The 12,450-nt window shown below is 43.1% G+C and overlaps 1 protein-coding gene across 1 annotated transcript; it reads right to left on the bottom strand.

Annotated features, from left to right (window-relative positions):
- Nucleotides 1-7,981: 7,981 nt before the first annotated feature.
- On the bottom strand, nt 7,982-8,652 carry LOC123447482 (pollen allergen Lol p 3-like). Its single transcript, XM_045124087.1, has one exon. It carries the CDS (start codon nt 8,591-8,593, stop codon nt 8,225-8,227), a length of 369 nt encoding a protein of 122 aa, XP_044980022.1. The 5' UTR covers nt 8,594-8,652; the 3' UTR covers nt 7,982-8,224.
- Between the last annotated feature and the right edge of the window lie 3,798 nt (nt 8,653-12,450).

The raw sequence follows: 12,450 nt of genomic DNA, 5'->3' as shown, positions 1-12,450 counted from the left end.
CCCCCCCTTCGGTGGTCCCCCGGGACCACCTCCGGTGGTCCCGGTGGTCCCGATACGTTACCGGTGATGCCCGAAACACTTCCGGTGTCCGAAACCATCCGTCCTATATATAAATCTTTACCTCCGGACCATTCCGGAGCTCCTCGTGACGTCCGGGATCTCATCCGGGACTCCGAGCAACTTTCGGTAATCTCGTATAACAATTCCCTATAACCCTAGCGTCATCGAACCTTAAGTGTGTAGACCCTACGGGTTCGGGAGACAGGCAGACATGACCGAGACACCTCTCTGGCCAATAACCATCAGCGGGGTTTGGATACCCATGGTGGCTCCCACTAGATGATCTCATCGGATGAACCACGATGTCAAGGATTCAATCAATCCCGTATACAATTCCCTTTGTCTGTCGGTATAGAACTTGCCCGAGATTCGATCGTCGGTATACCTATACCTTGTTCAATCTCGTTACCGGTAAGTGTCTTTACTCATTCCGTAGCACGTCATCGTGTGACTAACTCCTTAGTCACATTGAGCTCATGATGATGTTCTACCGAGTGGGCCCAGAGATACCTCTCCGTTACACGGAGTGACAAATCCCGATCTCGATTCGTGCCAACCCAACAGACACTTTCGGAGGTACCCGTAGTGCACCTTTATAGTCACCCAGTTACGTTGTGACGTTTGATACACCCAAAGCACTCCTACGGTATCCGGGAGTTGCACAATCTCACGGTCGAAGGAAAAGATACTTGACATTAGAAAAGCATTAGCATACGAACAATACGATCTAGTGCTAGGCTTAGGATTGGGTCTTGTCCACCACATCATTCTCCCAATGATGTGATCCCGTTATCAATGACATCCAATGTCCATGATCAGGAAACCATGATCATCTATTGACTAACGAGCTAGCTAACTAGAGGCTTGCTAGAGACACATTGTGATCTATTCATTCACACATGTATTACTGTTTCCTGTTAATACAATTATAGCATGAACGATAGATGATTATCAGGAACAAGGAAATATGATAATAACCATTTTATTATTGCCTCTAGGGCATATTTCCAACAAATATCATGTGATTAGACTATGTTAATGTTGTTGGGAGTTGCCACTAGTGAAAGTATGACGCCTAGACCTTGTGTTCTCACCATTGTTATACCGTTTATGCTCATTTTTGTCAAATGCTACCTTGCTGCCATTTTTATTTTAGATTTACAATACATTGTTTTACCGTCCATACCACTTGTCTTTTAACATCTCTTCACCGAACTAGTGCACCTATACAACTGACAATTGTATTAGGTGTGTTGGGGACACAAGAGACTTCTTGTATCTTAATTGCAGGGTTGCTTGAGAGAGACTATCTTCAACCTCTACATCCCTGAGTTCGATAAACCTTAGGTCATCCACTTGAGGGAAATTGTTGTTGTCCAACAAACCTCTGCTCTTGCAGGCCCAACATAGTCTACAAGAAAAGAAGCGTGCGTAGACATCAAGCGTCTGCCGGGTAAGACCTGGTAGGTTTTCTGGTGATGGTTGGGAGATCAATCCTTATGTCCTTGACGATCTCCACCAGCTCTTTGCCAAAGGGCATTGTTGCGTCGGGCTGGCAAAATTCCGTGACCATGACTGGGTTGAAGGTGGCCATCTAGAAATATTGGAAAATGGGAGAGAAGTCAGAATTGAGTAGATGAGAAAAATAGAAGGTTTAAAGATAGAAGAAAAATTGTTTTCTTCCTAAGGCTTTTTGAATCCTAGAGGTTACGTCCTACGCTCAGTGTGTGCTCTGAGACCATATCTGTAGCAACCCGACCTGAAACGGCCAAGTCTCTGGGGTTTCTGTACCATCCCAAGATCATGCTAGTACACACACAATACATCAATGTATATATCGAGAGTTCAATCACACTGCTATATTAATCGAATCTCATATCGAGTACTTTATTACAATAAAGTGGTTGAAGGCCAACTCATGAGATAAAATTAACGATAACTGGCGGAAGCTTCAAAGGTAGTTGAGTCTATCTGACTCCAGGGCATATCACCGAACGTAGAACGTGTCCTCACTCCTGGTCGGAAAAGTACTTTGCAACATGACACGTTGCAGCCGTGTAGGTCAGCATATTGAATATGCCGGCAAGTCACAAAAGAGATAGGTGAAATGTATCATCTATACTATATGCATATATGGCAGGTGGGGCTGTAAGTTTTTAGCGGAAAGCAATTTTTTTCCTACAGCAAGAGAGGGGCTAAAAGCAAAATTTACTACATTGTTGGTTATTAATGAGATGGTTCCACCAACCATATCACATACCCAAGTTATCATTAATACTCATATCATTAATATTATTTGTTTTGAGAATTCCAGATAGTTTCAGTTCCTTTGGCTCAAGTTGTCCATGACTGTGGACACAGCTAATCGATTAGTTTTGAGTACTCTGCAGAGTTTTGCACACGTTCCCCACAAGATATAATTGCCTCCATTGAAGTCCTCGCACTTCAGGGTGTTTGAGAACCGGATGATCAAAACATGGTCTTCCAAAGGGTTCTTCTAAGCCACTGTCGGTGCCCATCCAATCCTACCGTTCTTCTACATCTCGTAGCACCGCCCGTCCGGAGTCACCACGATGTCCAACCAAGCCAGAGCCCATAATGACTTGTGGCTGTGCAGGTAAGCCTCGGGTCATGTAGTATCCATCAATCTCTTCGTGCCTGGGTGAAGCTTTTCGCAAGATGTCATGGAACTTCCCCATACATCCGGGTCATCCACTGGTTACTCCAGGGTGCCCATCTAAACTATCCTTCACCCAGAGGTACATTGCATCACGAGGTCTTGAAAGTCTTGAAGTCTTTATGTCTTGATTATTAAGTTTTCACGACACTCATGATAAACACTCAACCAAACCCCATCTACTAGAAGCATAGCAAAATAAAATAACGTCCCAGGCCAAAGTAACAAGGGGTGATGGGTTCCTACCACATGATACTACATCAAGAACCAAATTTCCAAGTCCCTACTTTGCATGCAATGGTGGAGAAGGTTGAACTAAATGCATATAAACCATAGGTAAAACATGATCAACGTGAACTTGCCTTGTTGACGATTTTTGAACTCGAGCACCTCTAGATAACAAGGTTCGCACTCCGGATGATCTATTGAGACAATAAATTCACACAATAAGCATCACATCAGCAAGTATAAAATAAAACAACAATCAAAAACTAGCTAGATCAAAATAGAACAAAAAAATAACCTGAAAGAACTAAAACAGATTCTGTTTTGTTGAAAAACCTAATTTAAAATATTGTAAAAATTCTGAAACTATACCTACTCATAAGTAAGATCACTAGTGACCAGTAGCAAAAAGAATCAACTCAAAACCTATTTTTAAACTCAAGATATTCACAAAACAAGGTTTGAATCAAATCTTTTTAAAATCAAAATTAAAATATTCAAACATGGTCAAACTTTATATCTATAAAAACTACATAAAATTTGTAACACAATGCAAAAAGAATCATCTAATTTGGAGTAAACCAAAAAAGTTAGAGCAAAAACAAAAACAGAATCTATTCGGTTTTAAAAACAGAAAACAGAAAATAAAAATTTCTAACTAGCGAACAGGGTGCTACGTGGCAGCTTCTAAGTGGCTGGAGGTGTGCGCTGCGGGTACTAAACGAATGGATGGCTGCATGTTAGAGAAAATCGTTTCGGCAAAAAGTTCCTAATCAGAAAACCGGATGTTTTTTAAAACAAAACCGAAGAGGTAACTTATTTCTAATCCTATTCGTTGGCTACCGATCTAACGGTTGAGGGAGGCGAAGGTGCTCACTGCGGGGGTTGGAAGAAATTCCGGCGCGATCAAGGGCGGTCGAAATGTGGAGGCAGCTGGGGAGGAGCTCCGGTGGTCGTGAACGGCGGTGGAGGTGATCAGGTGGTGGAGACGGCGCTCCGATGTCGTTTGGTGGTGTCTGCGGGGCTTGGGGACGACGAAGGGCAATGGCACGAGCTCAGGAGGCTTCGGCCTCTTGGCCGAACTCCGGCGACAGCGTGCGGTGGCGTGGAGGCGGGGAGAGGGGATTTTCGGGGGGAAAATGGGGTGCGGCAGGCCGGGGATATTTATAGAGGACCTTGGGGGTGCAAGAAAGGAAGGAGGCAGGGAGATCGTCTCGGATCCGGTGAAGCTCCCGTGAGAAGGAAGGAAAGAAGAGGAAAGGAAGAAGAAGACCGAGCCGGGCTGCGGTCGGGGTGGGGCCCAACGGCCATAGAGAGAGAAGGGGAGCAGTGGGATCGGGCGGCCGATCTGAAGGGATTCGGATCTGGTGAGCGAATCATCGGGCCGAAACTTTCCTAGTGGGCTCCCTCGCATTTTCCTAATAAAGGAAAATTTTCCTTTTATTTAAAAATAGGAATAAAACTAAAGAAACAAAATAAAATGTACTCCAAATACAGGAGTCTTATATATATCAAAATTATCAGAAAAATAAATCCAAATTTAACCTTCAAATTGATAAAAACTTTCCTAGTGGGCTCCCTGACGTTTTCCTAATAAAGGAATATTTTTTAGACACAAAATAAAAACTTTATAATTTTTTTTAAATCCAATAAAATCCAAATTTAACCTTCAAATAAATAGGCACTATTTTTTTCTTCTGACTTTGGGGTGTCATATTACCTCCTCTCATACTTGCTTGGCAAGATATCTTCGTCAGGGATTTATGAGTGAAATTCCCGTGCCAAAATGAATTCAAAACCAATACTGAAAGAAAATTAAAATGCCACATTCATTTCAATCAAAATGCATAGATGCTTAACTATAATTGTAGAACATTTCAAATTGAAAATTTGGGATGTTACAAGCAAACACACCGGTCGTTGCTTCTCCTGCCATATACGAGTTCATTCGCCACTCGACCTTTGAGCGGGGCTTCTCTAAGAAACTATTTGAAGTACGTAAATAATATTCACAATTTTATTTTATATATTACCATCAATTGTGTTGAGTTTTATTCATATATATGCATGTATTGACCCCCTTCTTTAAATTATATCTGACAGATGCGGGATGAACTCCTACCATATGATCGCATATGAGCAATTCAAGAGGAATTGACAGGATTCTTTCTTGACCACGTCATACCTAAAGACGGAGAATATCATGTGGATTTGTGATTGGATCTGAATTAGATTATGTTAGGGATTGTAAAAGATGTTATATTGTATATATTTAGTAGCGTCGGATATATTTACAAAAACATGTTGTTCGACCAAGCACGGAGAAAACCCCTAAATTAACCCTCCAACCCCCCCCCCCCCTCTTTAAAAAAAAACCCCAGCTCCGGTCAGATATTGACGTGTGGATGGCCTTTGGTCCTGGTTGGTGTGACCAACCGGGACTAAAGTTCCTCCTGCCTGGGCTCCCCGCAGCGGCCACGTGAAGACCCTTCTGTCCCGGTAGATAAGCGAACTAGGACTAAAGGTTTTGGGCTTTAGTCCCGACCCTTTAGTCCCGATTCCAGAACCGGGGCTAATGGACCTCTGGAACCGGAACAAATGGATCATTTTCTATTAGTGAAGGAATCAACACATTATCTGATGTAAAAAGCAAGACATCATAACATAAGTGAAAAAAGATACCACAAAAGTTTGAATGTACAAAGACCACATGCATTGCGTGCCACTAAAAAGTGACAACGAGTAGTAACTTATTGAGAAATCCATGTTGTTATATATCATGCACAAATATCTGTTTGTGCAGCTAAATCCTAGTAACATGTTGAGAACCAGTATATTTTTAAGGCAGCACGAGGCAGATTTTTGGAAACAAAATACAGTAGACATAAAATATAGTTTCTCACCAAGTCCTCCAGCAATAAAGTGAGACCAATGACCTTTTAGATTAGTATCAGTGTGTTCCACTCCAGCCATGTATTAGTTAAATAAATGACAACAACAACAAAATATGTTGCAGCTGTAGAAAGTAAATGAGTAACACCTGGACTGATTCCTTTGTTAACAGTAGAGAACATCAAGAAATAGGTGGATTTCCGTTAAGAATCTTTGACATCAAGAAATGTGTGTTACACTATTTTACATCGCCTCTGGATTGGGCTTAAGAATCTAATTCAGATATTCAGAGCATTTTCATTAAATTTTGATCAACTATATGATCCCCTTTTACAAAAGATGCTAAAACCTGACTAGACCTGTGGTATGCATCCAACAATGCGATCAAGTTCTATCTTGTTATCTCTACAGTAAGAAAGAATATTAGATTCACCGTAGATTGCATTGTGGTATGCATCCCCTCTGTATCGTAGATTGGGAGACCATCATCGTCTAGTGCATTTAAATAAAGGTTTATCCATGCAATCTTTATAGCTTTGTATGTTAACTGTTGCAGGCGAGATGATGTTGATGATGATGTTGTTGACGGCGATGAGTAGCACCGTCCGACTTGGATGGTAGACGATCCGTGATGACGAATTGAAATAGTCACGTAGAGCGCTTCCCAAAAACATAATTCGTCCTCTCCCGGTGCAGGATCGTGAAGATGAACGGTTTCGGAGACCTGCTCTCTCGTACGCCGATGCACGTCGACGTTCGAGATGAAGTAGACTATGATGGAGGCGCAAGTAACCCTAGCAGTTTTCGGTGTCTATTTGGCTGAGGCCGGTAAGCGGTATATATAGGAGGACCAGAGGCGGTACCGTATCGTGATCACGATCTCAAACCGACTTGGTTTCTAAGTCATATACTTACCGGGCAAGAAATAATTAACTTCTCTACTAAGACATAAAAATAAACTGGCAAAAGGAAGCCGCGGCCCCGCAAGACAACAAACCAGATTTAGACGGATCATTCACGCGTATGTCGCACGTAAGCTCCGCCCCGCCCAGCCAGACGAGGTGAGCGATTGCGTTCATGTGGCCTTCTCCTTTCTCTTGTCAACACACACTTAGAGTGATGGGAGCACTCACTATATAAGGAGGTCCCACTCTTCCACAATAAGCGGTATGGAAGTAAACTTTAGCACCATCACTCCACCACTTGCCATTATATTCATGGGCTCCTTTGAGATTTCAGAATTTGTACATGGGCCAAGCCCATTTATTCTAACAATCCCCCACTAGATCTCAAATACCCATATAGAGATTTGCCTTTTTTCTCATCACTTGTTAATATACTAGTGTTTCAGCAGAGACCGTTATGTTGAACTTCTGCCTAGAACTTTAAACTGCATCCATCCACAACTTGGCAGTGGACTATGCCTTGAATTGCTAGTTTTGTGTGAATAGATTTCATTCAAAGTTCTAGTACTTGGCTGTCAGTAGGCTACCCCGCAGTTTGGAGCATATATGTCATACTCCTTGGTCTCTTCGCGGCCTTTACAATCGGAGGTCATATAGGTGCATTCTTTCAAGACTGGTCCGTAGGACAACATCTTTGTTATAGTAGCGAATAGAATCACATTAATACATGTTGTCAACCTGCCTTACAGAGCCTTACAGCTCTGAGAGTTTTGCATCTTCACTTAGAGACGATCACTTCTTACTCTCCTATGTTAACCAACAGCTAGCTTATTCTTCCTAGGTCCTAATTCACATGATCTTCGATCACAAAGGTTGGATTACTACTATGTTTAACGTCTATGAGTATCAATACCCATCTCGCTCGATGCAATATCTATCACATTTCGTGATAGTCCATTAGTAAAAGTTAAATTTATATTGCAAAACTGGCAACGACGTAAGGGCAGAAGTTGTCCGTCCTTTAATACTCCCTTTGTTCCTAAATATAAGTCTTTTAAGAGGTGTCATTACGGGACAACATACGGATGTATATAGACGTACTTTAGTGTATAGATTCATTCATTTTGTTTCATATGTATCCCTCTAGCGAAATCTCTATGAAGACTTATATTTACAAACGGAGGGAGTAGTAGGTATAGATAAATCATAGCAAAGTTAAAGGTGAATGGACAAAAAATATACAAAATTTTCAAAATCTTCAGCATATTCGGTTACACAAAAGAAAACTGCTGCAAGAGAGAGCAAACACACCGGTCGTTGCTTCTCCTACCATATGCGTGTGCATAAAAACTTATTCACTATCCACTCACGCAGGCGCATATTTCCAACGCGACTCATTACATGGGGGTTAATAATTGATTATGACGATCTTGATCAACTGAAATTTGGACGCGGTACGTGTCGATTATGCATCATATACGGGTTCGTAGGTTTTGCCGATCTTGAAATCGGTGGAGAAGACCTCGTCGAAGACGTTCTTCATGCCACCCTTGGACAGGAAGCGGAAGTTGAAGGGGCCAACGAGCGGCTTGGAGCTCGACAGCTCCCACACGTCGCCCTTCTTGGTGAAGGGCTCCCACTCCTCCGAGCCGTGCTGACGGAGCTCCATCTCCGAGAGGGTGTCGCCTGCCCTTGTGTAGTCGATCTTCAGCACCAGCTTCTTGGCGTCCGACCCCTTCTGCACCGTGAACTTCACCTTCGTCGCGGCGCAGATGGCCCCAGCGAATAGCGCCGCCAGCACCGCCACCGCGAGCATCCTGGAGGAGGAGGCCATCTTCTCGACTGAGCCAAGAGATTTGATTGCTGTTATGTGTGTGTAGCTGCTGCTGCGAGCTGTGTGGATTCCGATGGATGAAGTGCCTGGTATTTATGGGCAGAAGAGAGCGCGCGATGAGCGGTGCTCCGGGGATTTCGCTAGCTGTCCGTGGCCGGGTTTGGCCGTTGATGCGTATGCGGTTGGCCATCACCATCGGAGGAACAACTAACAACAGAGGCTCATCTCTGATGGTACCAATGAAATTTAGAGGCCCGTAGCTTCCGGTTGGAATGGAATTCAGAGCACTGCATGTTTTGTTCTTTGGACACAGCCGTTCATACATGTTTAGTTGAGTCAAATCGGTCCTGTCTATCCTCGGGTGATATTTTTTTTGAGCAGAGGGTCATCTTTATTTTGTTGCTTCATTTATATATACTTTCTAAGAGGCACAGTAAAAACTCAAGAGGGGTTGCAACCCGAGACTACTAGGTGTCTTTCTTTTCTAGATAGACTACGTGTCATTTATTCAATATAATTGGATTATAAACCCACATGTAGTCATGATCTAGTGACAACCAAAAGATTACTCGCACAACACCTTGCAGAAAGAATCCCACGACAAATAAAAACTACAATTATGGAAAAACTAAATGCAAAACAACCAACCATTGCCGCCGTATGCTGTCTTGGCCAAAGCTTTGCCGGATAGACGAAAGACACCAACTTGCCCATAACCAACGAAACGCCAAAGCAGACAAAACTGCATTATGAGTCGATGAAACGTGTCACTACGCGACCCGTAACCTTGTGGCTCATTGACTGGGGATCATCCCCATACTATTGGGTCCATGACTTCGCTGCTCTCAAACGACATCTTTGAAGAGGAGACCCAAAGCTGCCATCTAGCAACCACCCGTGTGTTGAAAATATGCCCTGGAGGCAATAATAAAGTAGTTATTACCATATTTCCATGTTCATGGTAATCTTTTATTATCCATGCTATAATTGTATTGATTGGAAACTCAAATACATGTGTGGATACATAGACAACAAAGTGTCCCTAGTAAGTCTCTACTGGACTAGCTCGTTGATAAAAGATTGCTAAGGTTTCCTACTCATAGACATGAGTTGTCATTTGATAACGGGATCACATCATTAGGAGAATGATGCGATGGACAAGACCCAAACCATAAGCATAGCGTTTGATCGTATCCAGTTTACTGCTATTGCTTTCTGCATGTCAATGTATCTATTACTATGACCATGAGATCATTCAACTCACTGACACCGGAGAAATACCTTGTGTGTATCAACGTCACAACGTAAGTGGGTGATCATAAAGGTACTTTACAGGTATCTCCAATGATCGAGACTGGGATTTGTCACTTCATTTGACGGAGTGGTATCTCTGGGCTGTCTCGGTAGTACAACATCACAAGAAGCTTGCACGCAATGTGTCTAAGAAGTTAGTCACAATATCTTGTATAATGGAATGAGTAAGGTGACTTGCCGATAACGAGATTGAACTAGGTATGGAGATACCGACGCTCGAATCTCGGTCAAGTAACATACTACTGGACAAAAGGGAATTGCATATAGGATTGACCTCATCTTTGACATCGTGGTTCAACCGATAAAGGTCTTCATGAAATATGTACGAACCAATATGGGCATCCAGGTCCTGCTATTGGTTATTGACCGAAGAGGTGTCTCGGTCATGTCTCACTATAGAAATCTGAGAATTTGCCGTCTGCCATGGCTGACGGTAAAGGGGGTAACCACGGACGGCAAAGCCTTTGCCGTCCGTCAGCAGACGACAAAATAGACGGCAAAAAAAATCCGGTGAAGAGGTTATTTGCCGTCTCCTTTTGTAAGGCGGACGGCAAAGAATCTTTGCCATGAGGGGGCAGACGGCAAACTAAATGGGACGACAGATCCACAGACGGTCCCGTTAATTGTTAACGGCAGGCCTCCCCTCTTTGCCGTCTGCCCCCCCCCTTTGCCATGAGGGGGCTGACGGCAAAGGGGGGACCCAACCCCTCTCTCTCTCCCCTCTTTGCCGTCTGCCCACTCCTTTGCCATGAGGGGGCTGACGGCAAAGGGGGGACCCAGCCCCTCTCTCTCTCCCCTCTTTGCCGTCTGCCCCCACCCCTTTGCCATGAGGGGGCTGACGGCAAAGGGGGGACCCAGCTCCTCTCTTTCCCCTCTTTGCCGTCTGCCCTCACCCCTTTGCCATGAGGGGGCTGACGGCAAAGGGTGGACCCAACCCCTCTCTCTCCCCTCTTTGCTGTCCGCCCTCACCCCTTTGCCATGAGGGGGCAGACGGCAAAGTCTGAAAACAACCCTTTTTTATTTTATTTTCTATTATATCCAGCAATTTTCACAATAATCAGGATATATATATATATATTATATATATATATGACAAAAATAAATTTGTTTCCGTACTCATAACCATATTAAAATAACTTTCATCCATAGTACATACATATTATGCAAGTTGCATCCGTACCAAACCATATATTACACCAGTTTCATCCATGCATACAAAGTTTCATATATATCCATATACTACAATAGTTTCAATACAAGCTTCCGTGAAGCCATGGTACAAGAAATCATATTCAAGCATTCCATGTCCAAGCTTCCCGTGAAGTGAATGTAATCTGCAAAATGACAAATAAGAAAGTCAGAAGAAGAATACTAGATGAAGAAGTATATATAGGTTATTTCGTAGAAAACTTAGCTAAGTATAGGCCATTTAATAGCTAAGTTAGGTGGAATAGGTCATCTTGGAGCAACACAACCTTATTATGTCATTTAGGAGAGAACTTAGCTAAGTATAGGTCATTCTAGACAGCGCCGGTCCTGGAGTTTCGGAGGCCCCAGGGCGAACTCAAATGAATGGGCCCTATGGCTTGGAGGAAAAAATTATTCCATACATTGATAGAAAAAAATTCTTGGAGGATTCTAACGACCACTCAAATTTTAGGAGTCTTGTGGGCATTGTTTTCCTCAATTATGGTCTCATTCTTAGCAGGTTATTGTTCTTCAACACCATTGCCATCTAATTCATCCAGATTATGAGTAGTATCATTCCTCACAGCAAATTTATACATAGCTCCCTTCTGAGTTTATTTTTTAAATGAGCTCCCTTTCGAGTTTCAATAACCTTAGTTGTTTTTCTCCTCTTTCTTCTTTTCTTGGAACCAGATGAATGTATTTTTGGCAGCATGTTTCCAAGAAAAGGAATGAAGAGGTCTGAAGGTTGCAGTAAATCAGTGACGATATGTGATCTTTAGGTTGCAGCTATCCAAATTCAGTATCAACAAAGAAATAAGTTCAGGACCAAGTCGGCAACAACAGACAATCAAACTGTACTCAAGGTCACTACTGTTGTAAAAAGAAGAATATAGATTAATCATTAGATTAAGATTGAGGGCTCAGAGAAAAATTCATCTAAACATTTACCTTTGTTTCCTGCTATTCCTTGCCGCGTCCTATGCCCTAGCATCCGGCGACAGCCGCTGTCACATATTTGCAGTCGCCCTATTAGCGGATATGTGGGAGAAAACAAACCGGTGTGCAGACGAGCAGCCACTCGCCTGTGTGCCCTTGTGCATGCGTGCTTTTAGGCCTCTTGGCAGTTGGGCTTCTGCTGAAGATGGGCCTAGCTGCCTACACACTTTTCCTCTTTTATTTGGACCAATTCTAGGCTGTAGGCTGCAACACTAGGACGAGGCCCCTACTTAGGCTGGGCCCCGGGCCGTCGCCCCTACTGCCCTGGCCCAGGGCCGGCCCTGATTCTAGAGCTAACTTGGATAAAATATGTCATTTTATAGCCAACTATGATTATTAATCCATTTCAACCTTAT

The sequence above is a fragment of the Hordeum vulgare genome, chromosome 4H (genome assembly GCF_904849725.1).
Source record: "Hordeum vulgare subsp. vulgare chromosome 4H, MorexV3_pseudomolecules_assembly, whole genome shotgun sequence".
Lineage (NCBI taxonomy): Eukaryota > Viridiplantae > Streptophyta > Magnoliopsida > Poales > Poaceae > Hordeum > Hordeum vulgare.
The sequence above is the reverse complement of the archived record's forward strand: the minus strand, read 5'-3'. Positions and strand labels throughout refer to the sequence as shown.